Source organism: Nerophis ophidion, linkage group LG19, assembly GCF_033978795.1.
Source record: "Nerophis ophidion isolate RoL-2023_Sa linkage group LG19, RoL_Noph_v1.0, whole genome shotgun sequence".
Classification (NCBI taxonomy): Eukaryota; Metazoa; Chordata; class Actinopteri; order Syngnathiformes; family Syngnathidae; genus Nerophis; species Nerophis ophidion.
Genome location: NC_084629.1, coordinates 12,258,016 through 12,271,394, shown reverse-complemented (window position 1 = coordinate 12,271,394; position 13,379 = coordinate 12,258,016). Strand labels below are relative to the sequence as shown.

The 13,379-nt window shown below is 40.7% G+C and overlaps 1 protein-coding gene across 2 annotated transcripts in view; it reads right to left on the bottom strand.

The window, feature by feature from the left end:
• The window catches only part of cckbrb (cholecystokinin B receptor b), a 95,196-nt gene that overhangs the window by 14,205 nt on the left and 67,612 nt on the right, over nt 1-13,379 (bottom strand). For both annotated transcript variants that reach the window (XR_009802907.1, XM_061879180.1), the window contains exon 3: nt 6,736-6,997. Coding sequence is in view for 1 of the 2 variants with exons in the window: in XM_061879180.1 (XP_061735164.1) it covers nt 6,736-6,997 (262 nt within the window). In the remaining variant the exon portion in view is untranslated. The remainder of the gene's footprint in view (nt 1-6,735; nt 6,998-13,379) is intronic.

The window sequence follows — 13,379 nt, the reverse complement described above, 5'->3', positions numbered from 1 at the left end:
AAGCAAATAAGAGACATCAACACCTGCTCCACTAAAAGACTCAACTCCCCAACCTATACCCGCACACACACACCACCGGACAAAAAACAGAGACGCAGCACCCACACCAAAGAAGAGGGCTGCGCTGCCACAGCATCAAGTCACCGACACAGACCCCGGGCACAGACTACGCCCAACAGGAAGCGAAACTCATGCGACGCCACCCAAAAAAATTTTATTAAATTAAAAATTAAGATAAATAAAAACCTCACACCCTCTGGCAGGCCGCCAGACCGCAGTCTCAAGAGCCGGCGCCGGCAGAGGAGGCAAAGAGGGGCATGCCCCGCTTTCAAACACCACCCCATGTGATGTGGGTGAGTGTACAAGGCCCCCAGATTGTGTACTGTGTATTTAAAATTAGGAGGTCAGTTGTTAGAACACCCGTGGCCGTCAAAACCGATACAAAAGAGCGACCGACCCAGAAAACCACAACACGGCTACCACCAAGGCCACCACCCAAACGACCCCAACTCCATCCACAGCCCAGCCAATCGAGCCATCGGACAACCAAAACACCCCAACACGCCACCAAAACACCCCAACATGCCACCAACCAGCCATAGTCCCTTACAGCCGCAGACCGCACGGGGACCGCCACCGAGAGGCGAACAGCACGCAGCCGCCCCGGTAAGGAAAGAAATGATCTGAAACTCAGCGCGCAGCAGGCACCCAAGCCAATCCACCACCACTCCAACCGCCCCCAAGCATACCCATAGATCCCACCTACATCCACTCCACGAACCCCTCTCAAAAAAAATAAAACACGCCTGCTCGCCACCAGTGGCCAGTGCCACCAAACCCCCCCACCAACCCCCCACCAGGCATCCCATCCGGTAAAAGGCCATAAGGGCCCAGCCCCGAGCCCATAACGGCACGCCATGGCACCTCAGCATACCCGCCGATCTGTACAGAAAATATGGGCATCTACATCAACAATATGATTTGCCTGAGGAGCAGGACAGGACAAAAAAAGACAATATATAATATATATATATATATATATAGTGGGGCAAAAAAGTATTTAGTCAGCTACCGATTGTGCAAGTTCTCCCACTTAACATGATGACAGAGGTCTGTAATTTTCATCATAGGTACACTTCAACTGTGAGAGACATAATGTGAAAAAAAAATCCAGGAATTTACATTGTAGGAATTTCAAAGAATTTATTTGTAAATTATGGTGGAAAACAAATATTTGGTCAACCATTCAAAGCTCTCACTGATGGAAGGAGGTTTTGGCTCAAAATCTCACGATACACGGCCCCATTCATTCTTTCCTTAACACGGATCAATCGTCCTGTCCCCTGAGCAGAAAAACAGCCCCAAAGCATGCTGTTTCCAACCCCATGCTTCACAGTAGTTATGGTGTTCTTGGGATGCAACTCAGTATTCTTCTTCCTCCAAACACGACGAGTTGAGTTCATACCAAAATGGATACATGGGTGATACAGCAGAGGATTGGGAGAATGTCATGTGGTCAGATGAAACCAAAATAGATATTTTTGGTACAAACTCAACTCGTCAAATACTTATTTTCCACCATAATTTACAAATTCTTTAAAATTCTTGCAATGTGAATTCATGGAATTTTTTTTTCACATTCTGTCTCTCACAGGTGAAGTGTACCTATGATGAAAATTACAGACCTCTGTCATCATTTTAAGTGGGAGAACTTGCACAATCGTTAGCTGACTAAATACTTTTTTGCCCCACTGTATATATATATGTATATCTATATATATATATATATATATATATATATATATATATATATATATATATATATTTTTTTTTTCAATCTCACACTTTGAATAATAATTAATACTTAATTTATTTAAAATGCTATTGTTGTTATTCTTAACGAACATCAGAGTCAGAATCATGTATACACTTACTCATTACTGAACACATAACATACTAAATAAATTACTTGTTGCCAATCCTGGTGGCCCCGCAAGTTCAGTTGCAAAAACTTGTGAGGGACTCACATTTTTGCAGCAGATTCCTAAAAAACACTAAAGTGCTGTCATAGAGATGGTATTTGACTAGCATGTCTGCAGAAGGCAGAGCGCTCCCGTAACTCTGACAAAATAAATAGACAAAATTAATTGTCCGCTGGTTCCTCGGGATATACAAAAAAGGAATAACAGTGAAGGGAGAAGGTGGACCCCCCCATACATTTTGCACTCTGGAAATGTTGCCTTGAATCACAAGACTTGGAAAATGTCCATTCAGTTTGATTTTGTAGGGGAAAAAAACGACATCACACAAAACTATAGTCATTTTCAATGGAAACTCTCAAGCTTTAAGAAACACGCGAGGAAATAAAAAATATTAACTGCGCTAATCCTTACCAGTTAAATTTTTAAATCAAGCAGAGGGGAAAAAAATGGAATGACTCATTCCTGTGAAAAGGAATATGAAATAAATGTTCATTTCCAAAGGTAGCACCTATATCATATTAAATCTGTTCAATTGAAAAGCTGTGTTCACACCTCAGATAGCTGTTGCACCAGTTAGATTGACATGAATAATAGCTCCACGACATGAGATGTCAGCATTATTAAACTTCTTCAAGAAGGTAAATCCTTGTGCAACGTTGCACAATGTGTTTGTTTACAGTCAGCTTTGTCTAAATTTTGGAGCAAGTACAAACAACGTGGGGAGGTTGTAAAAGGCATGCATACTGATAGACCGAGGAAAACATCAAAGTGTCAAGACAGAAACCTTAAAGGCCTACTGAAATGAGATTTTCTTATTTACACTTGATAATTTTGCGATATTACCATATTTTTGCTAAAAGGATTTAGTAGAGAACATCGACGATAAAGTTCACAACTTTTGGTCGCTAATAAAAAAGCCTTGCCTTTACCGGAAGTAGCAGACGATGTGCGCGTGACGTCACGGGTTGTAGGGCTCCTCACATTCTCACATTGTTTACAATCATAGCCTCCAGCAGCAAGAGCAATTCGGACCGAAAGAGCGACAATTTCCCCATTTTTTTGAGCGAGGATGAAAGATTTGTGAATTAGGATATTGATAGTGAAGGACTAGGAAAAAAAAAAAAAGCGACGGCTCTGGGCGGCAGCAGTGTGAGCATTTCAGATGTAATTAAACACATTTACTAGGATAATTCTGGAAGATCCCTTATCTGCTTATTGTTTTAATAGTGTTTTAGTGAGATTCTAAAGACATACCTGAAAGTCGGATGGCTGCGGTGAACGCCAGTGTTTCTCTGAGGAGCCTAGATCACAGCTGCCTTTTTGAGCTGCAGGAGGAATGTCCCATAATCCACTTATTTCTCCGGTAAGACTTAATATCACAATTTTCCCATCCAAAGACATGCTGGTTGACGTAGAGAAAACATGTTTGCTTGACCGCTCTGTGTTAAAGCTTCACAACAAACAAAGAAACACCGGCTGTGTCTCGGTGCTAAAGACAACTGCAACTTTCCACCAACAGCAATCTTATTTATAGTCTCCATTATTAAATGAACAAATTGCAAAAGATTCAGCAACACATATGTCCAAAATACTGTGTAATTACGCCATGAACAGAGATGACTTTTAGCCGTGTTTGGTGCTACGCTCTTATATTTCCTCCAACACATGACGTCACGCGTACGCGTCATCATTCCGCGATGTTTTCAACAAGAAACTCGCGGGAAATTTAAAATCGCAATTCAGTAAACTAAAAAGACCGTATTGGCATGTGTTGCAATGTTAATATTTCATCATTGATATATAAACTATCAGACTAGGTGGTCGGTAGTAGTGGGTTTCAGTAGGCCTTTAAATATGCTAAGAAAACAGAAAATGCACAGCAAAACAAATGAAGAAGAAGAATAAATGGGTGGAAACTGGAGTCATCCTCTGTTAGAAACTGTCTAAGGAAATTGGATTTAAATACAGTGAAGCTAAATGAAAGCTGTCATTAACACTTAAAGGGAAAATCAATCGGGGACTATGAGTGACTGGATGAAAGTCATATTGCTGGAACTTTTTGTTTTGTGAGATTTTATGAAGACGACTGCCTGAAGAAAGTATGCACATTTCCACAGTTATTGATGACATGGGTTCGCATGTCAGGTAATGGCACTGGGGAGATGGCTGTCATTACATCTTCAATAAATACACAAGTTTGCAATGCCATTTTAGTCCAAAGGATGACACAATTTTTTTTAAATGATAATGCATCTTGGTATGGAGCAAAAGCTGAATATGTTTTATTTGGAAATAGTCCGGATTTTTATTCAACTTAAAATCTGTGGTGGGAATTGAAAAAAACGGTCCATGGCAAAAGCTGATCTGACAACATCAATCAGAGAAAGTTGGAGCAAGTTTGATAAAGAATACTGCTTGTCACTTGTTAATAAAGTCCGTGCCTCAGAGACGGCAAGCTGTTATGGATGCCAAAGGTGGTGCAACAAAGTACTACTGGTGTGTTGTAGTATTATTTTTGTTTGTGTTTTATGTTTCCATATTTTTTTCCTCAGAATTAAGTAATTCCATATTTTTCACTCTGTTTCATCTATAAATGAATACCACAATTTATTTTCACTATTTCTTTTAGTGTTTCTTAAAGCCAGAATGTTGCCATTCGTAAATGCCATAAATCTATGTCATTTATAGGGCTGTGGATCTTTGGGTGTCCCACGATTCGATTCAATATCGATTCTTGGGGTCACGATTTGATAATAAATCGATTTTTTTCAATTCGATTCGATTCTCGATTCAAAAACGATATTTTTCCGATTCAAAACGATTCTGTATTCATTCAATACATAGGATTTCAGCAGGATCTACCCCAGTCTGCTGACATGCTGGCAGAGTAGTAGATTTAAAAAAAAAAAAAAAAAAGATGTTATAATTGTAAAGGACAATGTTTTATCAACTGATTGCAATAATGTAAATTTGTTTTAACTATTACACAAACCAAAAATATGACTTATTTTATCTTTTTGAAAATATTGGACACTGTGTTGTCAAGCTTATGAGATGCGATGCAAGTGTAAGCCACTGTGACAGTTTTTTTTTATTTTCATAAATGTCTAATGAGAATGCCAATGAGAGATTTTTAATCACTGCTATGCTGAAATTATAACTAATATTGATACTGTTGTTGATAATATTCATTTTTGTTTCACTACTTTTGGTTTGTTCTGTGTCGTGTTTGTGTCTTCTCTCAATTGCTCTGTTTATTGCAGTTCTGAGTGTTGCTGGGTCAGGTTTGGTTTTGGAATTGGATTGCATTGTTATGGTATTGCTGTGTAGTGGTTTGTTGGATTGATTAAAAAATAAAAAATAAAATAAAAATCGATTTTTTTAAAAATGAGAATCGATTCTGAATCACACAACGTAAACGATTCGATTCGTATTCGAATAAATTTTTTCCCACAGCCCTAGTCATTTCTGTTATCTGTTTTTTTTAATACAAAACTAAACAACTGAATTAATATCCTTACTAATGTCAGGCTTGCCACTGACAGTTTGTTTGTGTTTTAGTTTTTTTCCTCTGCATTTGTCTTGGTTTCCTCTGTGTTTAGTATTTCCTGTTTTTAGTTCCTGTCGGCGCTCTTATTTTGTCTGTTTCCTGTTTTTTTCCCTGTGCGCTGTTTTCCCTCAGCTGCGGCTGATTGGGACCTGGCCACACCTGACGTCGATCAGCCCGCTTCTATTTGAGCCTGTTTTTGTCCTCCAGTCAGTTGCTGGATTATTGTCATTTTGACTTGTCTAGTCGATGTCACTTCTTATCGCTCTTGTCGTGTCGTATCTTTGCAGCATAGCGGTAAGCTATATTTAGTTAGATGTATTTAGCTTACTGCTTTTTATTCCCTGCTTCCACGTTTGTTTATATATTACATCTACAACTTCTGTTTCTTGCTCGACTCTTGCTAGCTTCCATGCTAAGTTCGTATTTGTTTTCTAGCTCCCATGCTAGCTCCCTTAGTTTGTTATCCGCCCATGTGCGCGATTTTTATTTGTACCCTTTGTTTAATTTTGTCTTAGTGTCTTTATTAAATCATATTTTCTCACTCCATGCCTGCCTCCATCTCTGCATCGTGGGGTTCGTCACAAACAAACTCTGACAATTAAAGTATGACGATTGCATCAGTTTTGCCAGTGGTGTCAGGCTGTTTGCGTATGTTTGTGCATACCGACTGCTAAAAAGTTGTGTTTATGTATTTTCTTTCTAAACTATATATCTACATACATACGTTAGGTCAGGAAAAAACACAGAGGCTATTTCATCCCTACTAGCCTTTATCACAGGTTTCCCTGCGAAACAGGCTTGTAGGGATGACATAGCCTCTGTGTTTTTCCTGACCTAATGTACTGCTTCCGCCATCCTAGTCACTGCCGTTGTGTCCTTGGGCAAGACACTTTACCCACCTGCTCCCAGTGCCACCCAAACTGGTTTAAATGTAACTTAGATATTGGGTTTCACTATGTAAAGCGCTTTGAGTCACTAGAGAAAAAGCGCTATATAAATATAATTCACTTCACTTCACTACTGTATATTCCACTCTACCCCGGCATTGAGCACTGTATAACAGATAAACCACAGAAACCTTGACTATACCTACATACATATATGCACTTACGTATGCAAACGTACGTGTATGCAAGTTACAAATGTCCATTTTTCTCATTTTCCTTAAGTGACTTGTAGTAATATAAGTGTTTTTGGACTCACCAGGTCTGCTCGGCCATGATGACGGGCCACTTGCAGCGGCACTGGTGGGCGGTGGTGTTGTCGGGTCGCTGAAAGGAGTCCAGATGACTGACCACTGGATACGGGATCATGATGATGAGAGCCAGCAGCCATGTCGCCGCAATCACCCGGTAAGCATGTGAGCGTGTCTGCCACACCCTTGACTTCAGTGGGTTGCATATGGCGCTGTAGCGCTCAATCGCTATGGCGACCAGGCTGAACGTAGAGATGCTCACTGATATACCTGTGGGGATACAACACCTTGTTTTTGCAAGTCGCTCCCATCCGTTACTTATCGGTTCTGATATTGGGTTCAAGGTGAACAGGTAACAAAAGCATTTTTGTTGATGTGCGGTGTAATATCTTCAACCCAAACAGGAACAAAACCTGTACTGTGTTTAGACAAAACATATGCAAGGCGGAGAGGTGGGAATAGTTATCTATACGGGAGAGGAAATCATGTTGGCCTCCGGCCCTGATCTGATCTGCCATTTCCCTCCTGACACGGCAAGGCGGGAAATTACTCTTTACCTCTCGTACACGAATGGCCGAATGCAAACTGTGAATGTGTGTTTGGGTGCATGAGGTGAAGTGTGTGGTCGGACCGTGCTGTGCCTCAGTAAAATGACACAGGCGTGATGTTTTGGCCCACGAATACACGCATTCACAATCTAATCCAAAAAATGCATTTCCACATACATTACAGTGGCAGTCCACTATGTGTATGATTCCTTTTTTTGTCAACTGTCCTGATTGTTGTACGCCCAAACATTGTGTTGTGGTGGAGCTAGGGCTGGGCGATATGGCCTTTTATTAATATCTCGATATTTTTAAGCCATGTCACGATACACGATATATATCTCGATTGTTTGCCTTTGCCTTGAATGAACACTTGATGCATATAATCACAGCAGTATGATGATTCTGTGTCTACATTAAAACATTCTTGTACATACTGCGTTAATATAAGCTCATTTTAAACTTTCATGCAGAGAGGGAAATCACAACTAGGTCAATTGACCAAAACTGTATTTATTAAACAGTTATTAAAGGCCTACTGAAATGAGATTTTCTTATTCAAACGGGGATAGCAGGTCCAGTCTATGTGTCATACTTAACCATTTCGCGATATTGCCATATTTTTGCTGAAAGGAGTTAGTAGAGAACATCGACGATATAGTTCGCAACTTTTGGTCACTAATAAAAAAGCCTTGCCTTTACCGGAAGTAGCAAACGATGTGCGCGTGATGTCACGGGTTGTAATGCCCCTCACATCCTCACATTGTTTATAATCATTGCCTCTAGCAGCAAGAGCTATCCGGATCGAGAAAGCGACAATTTTCCCATTAATTTGATCGAGGATGAAAGATTTGTGGATGAGGAAATTTAGAGGGAAGGACTAGAAAGAAAAAAAAAAGGCGATTGCAGTGGGAGCGATTCAGATGTTATTAGACACATTTACTAGGATAAGTCTGGAAAATCCCTTATCTGCCTATTGTGTTGCGAGTGTTTTAGTGAGATTAAATAGTACCTGAAAGTCGGAGGGGTGTGGCCGCAGGTGTGTTGACCGCCAGTGTGTCTGAGGGAAGTCACGCAGCTGCAGCAGGACGGAAGCTCCGCTGATGTCTCCGGTAAGAGTTGACTTATTACCACAATTTTCTCACCGAAAACTGCCGGTTGACATGTGGTCGGGATCCATGTTCGCTTGACTGCTCTGTTCCATAGTAAAGCTTCACCTTCGGGAATTTTAAACAAGGAAACACCGGCTGTGTTTGTGTGGCTAAAGGCTAAAAGTTTTCCACCTCCATCTTTCTACTTTGATTTCTCCATTATTAATTGAACAAATTGCAAAAGATTCGGCATCACAGATGTCCAGAATACTGTGTAATTATGCGATTAAAGCAGACTACTAATAGCTTGGATCAGGCTGGAAAATAATGTCCGCCACAACCCGAGGATTTAGTAGAGAACATCGACGATAAAGTTCGCAACTTTTGGTGCTGATGAAAAAGCCTTGCCTTTATCGAAAGTTGCAGACGATGACGTCACAAGGGTGAGGCCTCCTCACGTCCTCCCATTGTTTATAATGGGAGCCTCCAGCGGCAAGAGCTATTCGGACCGAGAAAACGTCAATTTCCCCATTAATTTGAGCGAGGATGAAAGATTCGTGGATGATAATATTGATAGTGAAGGACTAGAAAAAAAAATTAAATAAAAATAAAGTTTAAAAAAAATAGGCGATTGCATTGGGCGGATTCAGATGTTTTTAGACACATTTACTAGGATACATCTGGGAAATCCCTTATCTTTATATTGTGTTGCTAGTGTTTTAGTGAGATAAAATAGTACCTGATAGTCAAAGGGGTGTGTCAACGGGTGTCTTGAGGCCAGTGTCTGATGGAAGTCACGGCAGATACAAGGACGGCGCAAACTCCACAGATCTCCGGTAAAAGGCGACTTTTTAACACAATTTTCTCACCGAAACCTGCCGGTTGACAAGTGGTCGGTAACCATGTTCGCTGGACCGCTCTGATCCATAGTAAAGCTTCACCTTTGGGAATCTTAAACAAGGAATCACCGTGTGTTTGTGTGGCTAAAGGCTAAAGCTTCCCAACTCCATCTTTCTACTTTGATTTCTTCACTATTAATTGAAAAAATTGCAAAAGATTCAGCAACACAGATGTCCAGAATACTGTGTAATTGCGCCATGAAAAGAGACGACTTTTAAACGCAAATGGTGCTGCGCTAATATTTCCCGACAGTCCGTGACGTCACGCGCACGCGTCATCATTCCGCGACGTTTTCAACAAGAAACTCTGCGGGAAATTTAAAATTGCAATTTAGTAAACTAAACCGACCGTATTGGCATGTGTTGCAATGTTAATATTTCATCATTGATGTATAAACTAGCAGACTGCGTGGTGGGTAGTAGCGGGTTTCAGTAGGCCTTTAAGCAGCGGCACAAACATTCATGTCATTTCCAAAACAGAAAGTGCAAGACTGTCAGGGACATTTTAAAACAAGCTATAAGTGCACTTTTGTGAATGATTTCACCAAGATGACATATCAAAACAACACTAAATAAAGTGTACTTTTTGTACAGAACCCCACTCCAATAGTTTAAAACAAATAAAGTGCACTTTTGAGCATGATGTCACACAAGATATTTCAATAACTGTCAAATAAAAATGAGCTGCATAATAGATTCCTGCAGACGTTATCTCCTTCTGTTGTTGACTTTTTTTTTTTCATACGGTGTTGATCTGGAAATACTTGCTTCTGTATTTTGTTGGCGTGGCACCGGCCAGAGATGTTGACATGCGGAGTTTCAAGCACTCCTCATTCTTTGGCGGGTGACTTTTCAAATGATGCTACATTAGCAGTGCTGCTACTTTTTGTAGCAACGCTTTTGCCCGTAACTGTTGAACATAGTCCCGCTTGAAGCAAAAACACCGCCGGACGATGGATCCTGTGATGTCCATCCATCCATCCATTTTCTACCGCTTATTCCCTTTCGGGGTCGCGGGGGGCGCTGGCGCCTATCTCAGCTACAATCGGGCGGAAGGCAGGGTACACCCTGGACAAGTCGCCACCTCATTGCAGGGCCAACACTGATAGACAGACAACATTCACACTCACATTCACACTCTAGGGCCAATTTAGTGTTGCCAATCAACCTATCCCCAGGTGCATGTTTTTGGAAGTGGGAGGAAGCCGGAGTACCCGGAGGGAACCCACGCATTCTTTTTCTTGGTAATTAATTATTCCTCTATTTCTTACCAGATTCGCACCTTCTCTCTCTCGTATTACCACCCGCACCTCACCGTTAGCATCACAGCTAACGTTACCATGTTGCTACCTCTCTGCTCCGCGGGAGCATGTGACGTAGCACATGTGACGTGTGTAAGAAGGTGCGCTTGTTTATGTCTCTGTGAGAAGGAGACAAGAAAGAGCGGGAAAAGCATGCAGTGTAATGCCCGCAGCTAAAAGCAACTGTGTGGGAATGAATCACGATATAGTCTGCAATATATCGAGTACATCGATATATCGCCCAGCCCTAGTTGGAGCTATTCAATTAACTGAAGTCTTGTTTAGTTTAGTACCGTATTTAGATTTAATTATTCTAAATACATGTATTTGATTTCATTATGATTGAATTTATGTTACTCAACTGTTATTGTGTTATCTCTTTACTTTAGGTCAGTGGTTCCCAAACTTTTTTCACTAGGAAAAAATGTGTCTCTCCAAGTACCAGCATAATGACCAACATTAAAATACAGTAGCGCTGTAGGCCTCAGTATTCATTAAAAACAAGGTAGAGGTTTTAGTTCATTCATCCGCTCATTTTGTACTGCTTGTGCCTTTCGGGGTGGTGGGGGGTACTGGAGCCTGCGTTTGGGCGGAAGGCAGGGTTGCACCCTGGACAAGTCACCACCTGATCACAGATAGACAGATAACATTCACACTCACATTCACACACTAGGGCCAATTTAGTTTTGCCAATCAACCTATCCCCCAGGTGCATGTCTTTGGAAGTGGGAGGAAGCCGGAGTACCTGCAGGGAACCCGTGCACTGACGGGGAAAACCATGCAAACTCGAGGTTTTAGTTAACGTGTATTTATACGTTGGCCACTGTAACATTACACTCAGTTTGAACAGTCACACTGTGTTCGAATATTGGAAAATTAAATACTGTACTTTAATCAAGTGTTTCTTTGCATCACCACTAGATGGAGCGCGCGTAACACTAGTGGTACACGTACCACAGTTTGAGAATCACTAATTTAGGGGTTTTCTTATGATTGTGATATGTTTTTGTTTCATATGGGCATTTACGAGTAGGGAACCAGCATCCACCTGGGTATTCAAAGGATTTTTATTTTCCAGAATGCAAGAGGAACAGGAATTATGTTTGTTGCTTGGTTGTTTCTGGTTCAATACACCATGTTTTCATTGAAATTGGATTATGTTTTTCCCAGTTGTGCACATTTTCTTTCCTGAAATATTCCAGACGAATGACCAACACAACAACATCGGCACCTACCAGGGTGTGCCTTCACCGTGCTAAAAATGGGTTCTGTTGTCAAGGTTGCACTTTAGTATAGCCCAGAAAACGAGGCGCAGATAATTTTTGTGTGCTGCATGTTCAACGATATTATGAAACGCAACAGTTTGGACCATATAACGGCACAATTGTGGAGGGAAATGAGTGTCTTCATGGTGACTGCCGGTCTACATGCAAAAACCTTATTTACATAAGGGTGCTCTGCACCACTTTTGCACTTGGTATCAGTTGCACACATAGCTTTGATAGAGCACCCGCAACGTGCCTGCTAATAATACTTGCAATGTTATCGTTGCATGTACAAAACCAGTCTGTATGCCCGCGTACAATTCTGCAGAAAGGAGTGACGTTATGCGACAAAAAAGGCCACAATGGGGCCAAAGAAAGTTGAAAATGCCAGTACTTTGGAAAAGAAGGTGAGAAACACTATTGAATTCAAGAGAGAAAACGTAGCAAAGTACTATGGCGTGCAAGTGGTTGCCCCCCTCCTTCCCGCTCCGCTCATTGTCGTCTTCGCCGACAAGTCTTCTAAAACAGTGGTTCTCAACCTTTTTTCAGTGCTGTACCCCCTGTGAACATTTTTTTTTAATTCAAGTACCCCCTAATCAGAGCAAAGCATTTTTGGTTAAAAAAAAGAGATAAAAAAGTAAAATACAGCACTAAGTCATCAGTTTCTGATGTATTAAATTGTATAAAAGTGCAAAATATTGCTCATTTGTAGTGGTCGTTCTTGAACTCTTTAGAAAAAAAGATATAAAAATAACTAAAAACTTGTTGAAAAATAAACAAGTGATTTGATTATAAATAAAGATTTCTACACAAAGAAGTAATCATCAACATAAAGTGCCCTCTTTGGGGATTGTAATACAGGTCCATCTGGATTCATGAACTTAATTCTAAACATTTCTTCACAAAAAATTAAATCTTTAACATCAATATTTATGGAACATGTTAAAAAAAAATCTACCTGTCAACACTGAATATTGCATTGTTGTATTTTTTACACAGTTTATGAATAATATTTTCTTGAAGTATTATTCAATAAATATATCTTTTAAAGTATTTTTGAATTGTTGCTATTTTTAGAATATTTGTGAAAAATCTTACGTACCCCTTGGCATACCTTCAAGTACCCTCAGGGGTACGCGTACCCCCATTTGAGAACCACCGTTCTAAAATATAAGAGGCGTCAAATGTTAATTTATCAATTTAATCAATCATTTAAATGTATTTCCCCTTGTTTTCTGCATCTAAAACTACAATTATTCTCCACAAAATGTGTCCTGTGCAGTTTTCATACAATTCAGTCCTCGTCTGACCTTTTTAAAGGCGGGGGGGGGGGGCAGGCCCGGTAGCCATGGATGAAGTACTGGCTGTCCAGGATAGACAACTCGTCCAGAGTCGGGACCCAGGATGGACCGCTTGCCTGTGTATCGGTTGGGGACATCTCTGCGCTGCTGATCTGCCTCTGCTTGGGATGGTTTCCTGCTGGCTCCACTATGGACTGGACTCTCGCTACTATATTGGATCCACTTTGGACTGGACTCTCACCATTATGTA